The following is a 12,490-nucleotide window of genomic DNA, read 5'->3' on the forward strand; positions in this document are numbered from 1 at the left end:
AAGGGAGGTGATTGTCCCGCTCTACTCTGCGCTGGTGCGGCCCCACCTCGAGTACTGTGTGCAGTTCTGGGCACCACAGTATAAAAAGGACATGAAACTGTTGGAGAGTGTCCAGAGGAGGGCTACGAAGATGGTGAAAGGCCTGGAGGGGAAGACGTACGAGGAACGGCTGAGGGCACTGGGCCTGTTCAGCCTGGAGAAGAGGAGGCTGAGGGGAGACCTCATCGCAGTCTACAACTTCCTCGTAAGGGGGTGTCGAGAGGCAGGAGACCTTTTCTCCATTAACACCAGCGACAGGACCCGTGGGAACGGGGTTAAGCTGAGGCAGGGGAAATTTAGGCTTGACATAAGGAGGGGGTTCTTCACAGAGAGGGTGGTTGCACACTGGAACAGGCTCCCCAGGGAAGTGGTCACTGCACCGAGCCTGTCTGAATTTAAGAAGAGATTGGACTGTGCACTTAGTCACATGGTCTGAACTTTTGGGTAAACCTGTGCGGTGTCAAGAGTTGGACTTGATGATCCTTAAGGGTCCCTTCCAACTCAGGATATTCTAAGTGTCAATCTGCCGGAGGGTAGGAAGGCCCTGCAGAGGGACCTGGACAGGATGGGCAGAGGCCAGATGAGTGGACATGTCTAAGTGCCGAGTCCTGCACTTTGGCAACCATAACCCCATGTAACACTATAAGCCTGGGGCAGAGTGGGCAGAAAGCTGTGCAGAGGAAAAGGGTCTGGGGGTACTGATTGATGCTCACCTGAACATGAGCTGGCAGCATGTCCAGGTGGCCAAGAAGGCCAACAGCATCCTGGCTTGTATCAGGCATAGTGTAGCCAGCAGGGCCAGGGTGATCCAGGTGATCATCCCCCTGTTCTCTGCTCTGGTGAGGCTGCACCTTGAGTACTGTGTTCAGTTTTGGGCCCATCAGAACAAGAAGGACATCGAGGCCCTGGAATGTGTCCAGAGCAGGGCTATGAAGTTGGTGAAGGGCCTGGAACACAAGTCCTATGAGGAGCGGCTCAGGGAACTGGGGGTATTTAGTCTGGAGAAGAGGAGGCTAAGGGGAGACCTCATTGCTCTCTACAGCTATCTGAAAGGGTGATGTGTGTAGCTGGGGGTTGGCCTCTTCTCACACATAACTAGTGATAGGACTAGAGGGAATGGCCTCAAGTTGCAGCAGGGGAGGTTCAGGTTGGAAATTAGGAGACATTTCTTCTCAGAAAGAGTAGTCAGGCATTGGAACAATTTGCCCAGGGAAGTGGTGGAGTCACCATCCCTGGAGGTGTTTAAGGAAAGGTTGGACTTCATGCTTAGGGACGTGGCTTAGTGAGTGACATTAGTAGTAGGGCAATGGTTGGACCGGATAATATTGGAGGTCTTTTCCAACCTTAATTATTCTATGATTCTATGAAATGGAGGACAAAATGAAAGTGGAAAGAAACATACTTTGTGTAAATATAGAAAATACACCCTTTCTATCACAAATTATGTCTGCCTCTTGATCCAGAAGACTGATTTCAACCAGTTTCTATTATTCATCTGTTTCTTGTGACAGAACATACTGTAACATACATTGTACATGTAATAGGATTGTGGAATATCCAAGACAGGATTGGTAAGATTAAAATAAAAATTATGAAGCTGGGGAGGGCAAAGGAAAAGTAACAAACTATTCAGGAACTGTTCCCCTTTTTAAAAGTAATTGATTCCAAATGACACCTTATTCTGAAATTAAGAAAGACGGATAATTAGTATAAGCTACTACAACTACTACTTTTACATAACAATAGTTATGTTTTTTCCAATAGATTTCTTTGGGCTCACAGAACCTTTCTTTTACTTGGGACTCTGCTTTGTACATATTTGCAACTGTTAGAACAAAAAAGCATGTTTTGCAAGCTCATAGTGATTTCAGTCTTCCAGCTTTGTTCTCTTCAGCAATGCCCTCTATTAATTTGCAAAGCAAATACTGTAATTTTTTCATGGCATAAAATGTTGAAACTGGAAAGACAAAAACCTGGAATTAGAGAACACTAAAAGCCAGAATAATGGTATTGTTAAGTCTCATACCAGTTCTATATTCACAACAGTGAAAGTTGTGTTATTAGTGTTGAAAATCCTGCCTTTGGTTTATTTTATGTTATAATTGCATCTCTTCTATTACTTGTCTCAGGAAAGTTTAATTTAAAAGGCATATTTTGTCTTCAGCAGTGATCAAAAACTGGAAAATATCTTTAGGACAGTGAAGGTGACCCCATAGCAAACAGAAGATGCAGAATTTTTATTCATCATGTACTTACTCTTAATTGTGATGGAAGAGAAATAGTGCACTATAACTGTGACTCCTACTGCAGTGGCTCAAATCATGATTGTAATGCCTGTTTGTTGTACTAAATCCATGCATTTAATTTGCTTTAGGTTATTTATGCTAACTTGTGCATTTTGTTTGCATGGCTGAGAGTCCTATGTGCTTAGCTGGTAAGAAGTCACTGAACAAAGATTTGCACATGCAAGAACTGCTTTATGCCATTGACAGATTATTTAACCCAATACTTTTGAAAGATAAGGATAGGAAAATTAAAATAAAAACAGATGAAGTCCTTCCTCACAGAATATTATATAGGTGGAATCTAAACTGCTAATGAGCTTGTCTTAATAAATCCACAAACAAACAAGCAAAACAAAACAAACACAAAACCAAAGCAAAACAACAACAAAAAAGTGCACTGCAGGTGTTTAATAGTTGGTGAGAAAACAGTTTCATATTTATCAAATTTATTTTCAGGAAATGATTGCCACATATGGTATTATTTAGATGCATGCTTTCTTACTAAATCAAGGTTTCTATTTTTGAGTTTTCCTTAGCACTATAAAATCATAAAATACATCTGAATAAATCCCCATAGTTTGTTGTCCTTATTTTAATGCCTCCAGGTAATACATTAACATATCATCCATTCCTTGGTGCAGTAATTCAGATTTCAATAACATGGCTATTTCCAGATCCTGTGTCAGTTTACAAGGAACTCAAGATTTATGTGTCTGCCAGGACAATTTTTTGAATATAAAATACAAAAGGAGCTGTGGCAAGATGGGTTCCTATGCATTCAGTCTCTTCCCATGCTTGAGACATAACGTCTGTTCTCTGCCTGCAGATTCAGACAGAGAAGCGGATGATGAGTCAAGCCAAATACCGTTTGGAAAATAATATAATAAAGAAAAGTGCAAGAGTAAAACATAGCTATTGATGCTTTACACTTTTTCCTTCTGATGATGGGTGTGGTTAGAAAATACATTTGACTCCAGTGATAAGTTTCAGTCACAGGAGTCAAGAAAAATTAAGAGGCAAACTTCCAAAGAAGCTGAAGATCTTATATTTAACATATCATATTACAAAAATGGAGAAAATTAGATAAAATCAGCTGATTTCTTTTCAAGTGCATGTCCTGCTTGGGAATGTTATACTCATCTGCCTGGTTCTGTCACTTCATCTTAATACTAACCCTGTTTAGTGATAGAGTCATGCCTTTGTGTCTCACTTCTGTGTTGGGTACTTCCTCCGGTATAACATTTATCAAAGAGTTACAGATTCAGAATTCAAAGTAAGTTTCCATCTGTACCTGACTGAGCATTATATGTAAAAAGAGGGCCTAGATAAATGAACTAACCTACCCAAGATTACACCCAGCTGCATTTAGGAATTTGAAGCATTTCAGTCCCTATTCATCTTGCAAGATCTTCACTATAAATTCACCAGTCACCAAGAGGAGGAAGGAAATGGGTCATGTTTTTTTTGACACATGTTCTCTCAAATGTGTTATTTCTGAACAATAATGTTCAATAACAATTGAAAATAGTATATTTTAATGTTATGTGGTTGGTTGATCTTGGCTGGCTGCCAGACTGTCACCCAACTGCTTTCTCACTCTCCCTCCTCAGCAGGACAGGGGGAGAAAATAATATGAAGAAGGTCATGGGTTGAGATAAAGACAGGGAAATCACTTACCAATTACCATCATGGGGAAAATAGACTAGAATTTGTGAGAATTAATTTAATTTATTGCTAATTAAAGTAGTAGTTGGGTGGTGAGAAACAAGTATAAAAATTATTAACACTTTGTATTCCTACTCCCTTTTACTAGGTTCCACTTCAATCCAACGCCTCTATCTCCTACTCAACCTGAGCAGTGCAGGGGACTGGGAAATGGGAGGTTTTAGTCAGCTTGTAAGAGAGCCTCTCTCCTGCTCCTTCCTTCTTATACATTCCTGTTGCTCCAGTGTGGGCTGTCCCTGGGCTGCAGCTTCCTACAGGACTTACCAACCTGCTCTTGTGTGAAGTGTTCCACAGGCTTGCAGAAATACCTCCTCATGCAGGCCAACCCTGTGGCCTGCCTCTCTGCTACCAAAACATTGCCTCATAAACCAAATACATGTAAGGTAATATTCTATTTTAAAGTAGTCAGTGTGAGGCAGAATTAGATGATCACTTAACAGTTGAAGTGATCCATGATTCAAACTAGCATTTCCATGTCATATAAATCTGAACAATTGTGAAGACCTTGTATCCGTTTTTACTTAGAACCTCAGTTTTTCAGTACCAGTATTTTTTCTGGAATTAATCAACCTTGCATATGTTTAGTATTTCTGTAGCTGTATTTATAGAACTTAATGGTAGTGGAGGTAATTAGTTCTGAAATATAATTCTGAAGCAATTCTTCTGTGCTGCCACTGCTAATTTTAAAGGATGAGCTCGAGAGCTAGTGAATAGGCATTAAAAGTAGTTTTCTTAAATACACTTTTTTTTAGATCAAAAGAACTAAAACAGTACTTCTATCTTCCTGTGGTGCACTGATTTATCATCACTGTTTCTCAGCGATCATCGTGGGGAACTTCAGAACTTCAAGAGCAGAGTCTGAATTGTCACTGAAATGTGGCATGATAGTGACATTAGATATTCTCTTTAGATGAGGTATTTGGGGGGTTCATTTTTCAGTAAATTCTTACAAATTTCTTTCTGAACTATATAACCACTAGGATTTGGATTTTTATTTTTTAAAAACTATTATAAATAAACAATCATCTTTATTGTAATTTTGTGTATATACCACTGCCTATTATTGAAAATAATCTTGAGTTATACATTATGCATAAAAGTTTTAGACTTACTTTAGTAAGTGCTAATTTAATACAGTGTACAACAACACTGGTCTGTGTAGCATCTTTTTGATGTGGAGGCTGAGTTTGTCCTCTTACATAAAGGAATGAGTAATCCTGTCCAGAAGATACACGATTATTTAAAAAATTGAGTCCTTGCCCTTGGAATAAATATGCCTTTTAAAAAAAAAAATGTATTATTTGCAAAACAAACTTGCTGTGTGAAATTCTTGATAAAACCCTCTGTCTGCAGTAACCTTTGTATCATTTGTATATGATCTCATAAGACTCCTGTGTTGATCACGATTGTGTTACTCTACCTCTCATGATCATGTGGAATGTTTTACTTCTTACATGCAAACAACTGTGAGGAAAACACAGTATTTTAAAATAATTAGAATATCATAATTGAAATATAGGTACACTACAATGTAAATAACAGTTTTTCTGAAAACTAACAATGTAAACCAGGTTTGCCATATTCTGCTCTTACAGAATCATGGAAGAAAAAAAACAACATAAGTAAATCTCTGACCTTAACTGAAGCTGATGGCAGACTCTGATTTAAGTGGAGCCAGATTTTTATATGTTATTATTCTATAACAAACTCTCATCATTGTTAAAGTATAATGCAGTTTATATACATGTATGTGTACTTGTCATTTTCTCAAGTGAATCTGACTTAAACAAGTACCAGTTCATCCCTGTGGGGTTTGGCCATTGACCTCAATGGATCAGTTATACTTCTGACATGAAAATTCTTGTTGAAATTGCAAAACAGCTTAGGCTAGCAACTTGATGATAAGTATTATTCCCAGATACTAGTATTCTCAAATTGAAAATATTGTTGTGAAAAGCCTATCATGTGCTTTCATATTTAGCTCTCAAAACAACTTGGGTTAATTCTTACATTAGAAATACCTCTTTCTAGTTGCAGAACTACCAAGTAAAAATAAAATTGCTGGACTTATACAATGTGTGCAATTGGTAGGCCATTGTTGTATAGTTTCAGTTTTATTTAGTATAATCATTTAAACCATCTTTTTCATATTGTGTCATTTATCCTGAAGGGTTTACAATCTGAAATTTGTACTATTTACACTGAGAATTTGTGTTAGCTATAATGTAGAAATCTTTGGGTAAACTGTTAATTGCAACATAACAATTCTATGTTCTTTGAAGATAAGTAGTACTAATATATCCAGACAGAACTTCAGGGTAGCTGATAATTACAGGCATGTTTGCCAAAGTTGTAAAATGATAGTGAGAAGGCTTAGCCCTTTTCTTATAAGAATGGGATTGGCATTCTTACTAGACCTGTTGTCAGTATCAGAAATGTGCATCAACGCAGTACATACGAATATTCTCATCTGTGTGTACACTTAGCTATTGAGATTTGAAACAAGTGGTAGAATTCCATCAGTATAATTATTTCACCATATAAAATTAGGCTTTTTTTTTTTTTTTTTTTTTTTTTCCATCTAAGTGATGACATTTACCACTTTGTTTCAGAAGGCTGACATAATTACAGGACAAGAAAGTAGTATTTCAGGAAATAACATTTGGTAAATGTAATGAAACTGTTCTCAGGATTAGCCCACTGAAAATTTTTATAGAAAAAAAAATGCTGCAAGTGTGGCAAATGTGTGGATTCTTAAAAAAATAATAATAATAAAAAAGTAAAAAAACACGACCTTGCCTGATGTATTTTCCAATTCTGCCATGCTTTACCTCTGTTTGACTAAGCATTTGGCATACTTTACAAAGATGCAATACTCAGTACAGTTCCACTTCTGATAATTGCTACCAACCTCCTTAACCAATGTGAAGAGTGCCTTCTTTTCCCCCTCCCTTTGTTTTTGTGACAAGACTAACCTCAGCTGTGCAGGGGTTGGTGGCATTTGCATGTGGTAATGCACTAATATGGATGTTTTTCTTTGTGTGTGCATCCTTGCAGTGTTGTATACCAGGATGGATTTTATGGTGCAGACATTTATGTAAGTATTCATTGATGTGCATGCTGTCCTTGTACATTACCAGAGTCATTCTTTTTACAAGTTTGCTGCCTAGTTTGACTCTGTTTTGTCTATTTACCATCCCTTGCCTGTCAGAAAGAATTGAGAAGAGTATCTCTCACATTGGAAGACCATTCTGTTCATTACATCTATCATTGTTCAGTGGAGCTGAATTAACTCTTTAATCAAATGTTGAATAAATGCAAAAAGATGTGAAAAATGTGTGTGTATGTGTGCGTGGAAGAGTGTCTCCTTTCAAAATTAAATACTAAGAAAACTTAAAAACAAAGTAGAAACACTTTCCTGCCAACCTCAAAAGCACTATTAAAAAATAAAAAGGCAAATTGAATATTAATACCCAAGGTATGAAAATGCAATATGGAGAGAGATAGACCAAGTAAGACTTCTCAAATCCAGGCAATATTTGGTAGATGTGTGTACCATGATATTGCTTAAAAACCCACATATTTAAATTTAAACAAAATAGAGATTGCTTATGATGTAAGAAGTATTTATATTTGTTAGTAAGTATCGATAGCCCTGGATAGTAATTACCTATACACATTAAAATGTATATAACTCATTGGTCACTAATTTCATTTTAAATAATATATTTTTTAAATTTTCTTACCAATATTGAAATTATTACCTTGAATGTATGTGAAGAGGCTACCTACATCTGAGTATACAAGAAGTTTCAGATGGTTGAGACTGAATTTCAGTCTTCTAAAATAATTCTTGCACCCTGTTTTTACAGTTAAAAAAAAAAAAAGTGGATATAAAATACATTACCAATAGAACTGTAATCTTTCACATCTGTTATTATTTTGATAAAGCAATGTGGTTACAAAGTTACAATTATCTTTACTTCAGCAGACTACTTGCTATATCCTAATTGTGCTTATGTTTTACCATCTCTGTTGAGTTACAAAGAGATGAATGAGGTGACATTGGTATGAACATTAAAAAAATACTAGATCATTGTAGGAAACATTCCTTGTATTTATTACCAGTAATCTCTTAAAGCTATTTCCAAAGGAACAGATCTTTTTCTATTAGGTTTTATTTGAAAGAAAAACAATTTGAAATTATGCAAGCAGTAGCCATTCTTTTTCTGATGGGGTAAAAGGCTGATACTCATTTGAAGATTCATTTGTGTAGTTTAAGAATACATTGAAAATGAATTAGCACAGTTTAAAATTCTCTATGTACTTAGTGATTTTATCAGTAACATATTGTTACTGACACATGAGAATCGCACATTTGCCAAAGGCTTACTCAAGTGTAGTATGCTGGTTTAGTCTCACCTAAACACTTTACTGTTGAATTTTTTGAGGTGTATTTCAGATATGTTGTACAGTGTTGAATTTCTTCATGTAATTTCCAGTTTTCATATTTGTGTATGTCAAAAGAATGTGTCATCCATTTTGCTTAGTTTACCAATCTGAAAGGTGATAAGACATCTTCCTCAAGATTGGTTAATGGGATTGAATATGTAAGAATTATATGTTCGTGTAACAGTTCACAGTATGTTTTGGAGCCGACTGCTGCTTTTGGTGCTTGACAATTATTTTATTTTAAGGTGACCTTTTTCCTCTCATATTCTTGAATATTTTGGTTCAGAAACAGAACCAAACAGAAACAGAAGGTTGTTTCACTAAGGAAGATGCTGAAGAAATTAGAAATTTCTAGTTTAGCTTCAGTTTTGTTGTCTGGAATACTTGTGCATTAGAAAATGTAGTAACTGTACTGGTGCATTGTTTTTCACTCAGTTGCAGCCTTGTATTTCTGATTACATTTCTGAATTCTCTCATGTAACAGAATGTTTACTTGTACAGAACTTAATCTAATTTCAAAAATACTGTGAAAATTTGGTTATGTTTTATGATGTTCAAAGCTTCTTAGTTTATAATACATTTTTCTTCACATTTTTATTTCTTGCAACCAAAACATTTTGATGAAAAGAGAGAGAAAGAACTGGCAGAAGTCAAAAGAAAATGTATTATAAACAGTATTTCTTAGTATAACAGTTTCCAGCAGAGCAAGTTATTTATTAAATCCCAGTTGGATATAATAAAGTTCTACTTAACTTTTCACTTTAATTACAGAGCTGAAGTTTTGTGAAAGAACAAATATTTTGTTGAAAAATGAGAAAGAAATAAAATTTGAAGTATACAGGTTCTAATCGCATAGAAGAGAATAGGAATACAAAAATACAGTCTAAAATGGAAAATCCAGACCCGTGACTATATGTAATACAATATATTCTGTATTTCACACAGTTATATGTGAAATGTAATAATGCCTCTGAAATAACTGAGCTACTGAATTCATTTTTAAACGTGCCTTTATGTAGGAAAAATAAAGGAGATGATTAGGAAGAAAGGAAGACCTTTTAAAATTAAGTATTGATTCACAAAGAGAAAAAGTCATTAAAAGAGAATTAAGGTTGCCTCCCAGCAAATATTGAAGTTCCTTTGATGAAGATTGACACCTGTGAAAATAAGAAAATACAGTTCACAAAATGAAACCAAAATAGTAACAGATGAAAAAATATGCAGTTAAAATAATAGCTATGCACTATTGCTCCGTTTTATTTCAAATCTGTGTTTTTTTTTTTGTTGTTGTTGTTGCTTTTTTATTATTATTATTATTTTTTTGTCATGAAGAATGTTTTCAGATGTCAGTCTTCAATCCACAACTTCAAACTCTCTCATCACCAGCTTCAGAAGTGGTGATGCAGTACTGACCATGTACATTAGTCAGTTTTATTGCTCACTGTAAGATTTTCTAACCCGTTCTCCAGATTCTGGACCTGTAGTACTGCAGCTGGTGTGGGTCCAAGGCAATTCATAAGTACACAGGTAGATAAGGTAGAGTTGTGTTTTTTTTGTGTGTGTGTTTTGTTTTTTTTTTTTCCAAGTTACTGATCCAGAATAAGGCATACTTTATGAGCAGAGGAATGGAAAGATATTATCAACACTTACTGCCATCTCCGTCACTCAGAGGTTGGATGGTATTGAGGTTGTAGGTATCTACGTTCCTAGCAGAAAGGAGACATTTTGATTAAAACTGTATCAATTATCTAAGCAATATTCCCATGATACTGGATGGGAGTCTACTGATGCCCAAAAGGCACTGTTCTAATGTGAAAAGCAGGGATATGTAGTTAACATCAGTCTTAATTTTAAGTACTTCTAAGTCTTTAATTTTAAGTGTTTTGTAAAGGTGCAGTGGGTAGTTCCTCCTAATGCTCCATGCACTAGAATGCTCCATAGTACCTTTTAAAAAGCTGTGAGATCTAATGATGACATGTCTTTTCATCTCGCTCTTGTCTATTTGTGATATAAACACTATATTCAAAACTATGCTAGATTACTCTTGATGATTGTAGTGGATTAGAATTAATACAGGTGCTGCCAATTTGGATATATTACCAAGAACTTTTCTGAGGCAACAGATAGGTCTGGGAGTACACTGTAAGCCCAGAACTAGCACAAAACTTTCAAGTAGGCCTGTCTCAGAAGTTGAGCTATCAAAAATAAGACATTTTATTTTAGTTCTCCCAATGTTTTACTCTATGAGCAGAACAAATCCTGTGTAAACCACAATATCAGTATGATTGGAGAATGAGGAAATGATCACTTCTGCTCTTTATTTCTGAAAGGCTCCATATAATTTGTCTTATTTTTTTGCTTTTAACTAATAAAGCAGATATAATTCTCAATACTATAACACATTTTGAACCTTGATTTATTTATGTTCACAAACTTGTAGTGAAAGGAATTATAGGAAATGAAAATTGAGGAAAAAGTATTCTCATAGTTAATTTTCTATATTAATGTTGTTAGTAATTGGAAAAACTAATGAAAAAATAGGCATCATTTAGTCATCCAATAAACACTGTCAGATGCACAAAAAAAGTGCATCCTTCTTTCCATCCGTCCTTCCTTTACTCAGTTTAATCATTGCATTTCTCTATAGAGCATTATTGTAGGAGCCTGTGTATGGCAATAATTTACCACAAGTATGACATGCCAACTGATGGAAAAAAAAATCACTAGGCTGAATGAAGACTGTTGTAAAATCATACTATTCCACAAATTATTCAGTGAGAATATGGATTCTGTGTGCATAAATGTTAATAGGCTATGAGGATTGAACCACAAAATCACACATATTCTTCATGTCCCATGTAATACAACGGTAATTGCTGTAATTGTCCCATTCAGTATTTTATGACAGTGAGATATATCTGTATATTTGGACTGCAATTCTATTAATTTCCCCTATACTCAAAATTTTAGACAACTTAAGCTGCAGTAGTACTGTGCGATCATTCCTTCGGAAGTAGAAGAGGCAGATAAGGCAGTAGACATTTTTAATTTTTTTAGCTGAATTTATTATTTTGTTAGAATTTTTAAAAAGTCAAGCATAACAGGTACTTTCTGAAAAAAAAAGAGAATAAAAATAAAGAGAAAATAAAACCACAAAGCATTTCTAAAACCTAGCAACTGCAAATTGGTTTTTCTTACGTATATATTGGTATTTATTGGTATTTCATTAATTATGATTTTTTTATATACTTTATTTTTCAATACAGTATAATGCATGCAGACAAATATTTACATATTTCTCTAGACATGTATATGTAACATGTATTACTACTACCTATATGTAGTTTGTGTAGGGAATATTACTAGTTTAATGAATGTTACTTACATCTATAGTAATGGCTGAGATCAAAATTAAGACGAATTGTAAAGTAGAATGTGTCACGCAAGTTTAGAGCTCAGTGGTTTGAATCAGTTTTCCTTCCTGATTCCCAAGATAAAGCATATCTTCAAGTGTTTTGTCGTAATGATTAGTCACCTGAAGTAACTGATGAAAAATAATAAGATACCCACCAAATTTTTAGAACACAAAACCTGTAAAAATAATTTGCCTAAGAATGTTTTTACATATCGTTATACCTCAGAAGGACAGGTTGAGGTTGGAAGAGACCTCTGGAAGACATGTTGTCCAACTTATTCCAGTGCTCAGTCACCTGGAGTGAAAAACAGGTTCCTGATGTTCAGAGGGAACCTCCTGTTTTTCAGTTTGTGCCCACTGCCTCTGGCCCTGGCACTGGGCACCACTGAAAAGAGCCTGCCTCTGTCCTCCTTGAAGGTTCTCGTAAGGTATTTCCAAACACTGACAAAATCTCTCTGAGCCTTCTCTTCTTCAGGCTGAATGGTCCTAGCTCTCAACCTCTCCTCACAGGAGAGGTGCTTCCACCCCTTAAACGTCCTTGTGACCTTGCACTGGACTCTGTCCCATATGTCCA

The 12,490-nt window shown here is 35.6% G+C and overlaps 1 protein-coding gene across 50 annotated transcripts in view; it reads left to right on the forward strand.

The window, feature by feature from the left end:
• RBFOX1 (RNA binding fox-1 homolog 1) overlaps positions 1 to 12,490 on the forward strand; it is an 881,332-nt gene that overhangs the window by 834,299 nt on the left and 34,543 nt on the right. For 48 of the 50 annotated variants that reach the window (XM_068698951.1, XM_068698955.1, XM_068698956.1 and 45 more), the window contains one exon: positions 7,107 to 7,146. The exons of the other annotated variants lie outside the window; for them this stretch is intronic. In XM_068698951.1, coding sequence (XP_068555052.1) covers positions 7,107 to 7,146 — 40 coding nt within the window. The remainder of the gene's footprint in view (positions 1 to 7,106; positions 7,147 to 12,490) is intronic. 50 annotated transcript variants of the gene reach the window in all.

The sequence above is a fragment of the Anas acuta genome, chromosome 15, assembly GCF_963932015.1.
Source record: "Anas acuta chromosome 15, bAnaAcu1.1, whole genome shotgun sequence".
NCBI classification, from domain to species: Eukaryota; Metazoa; Chordata; class Aves; order Anseriformes; family Anatidae; genus Anas; species Anas acuta.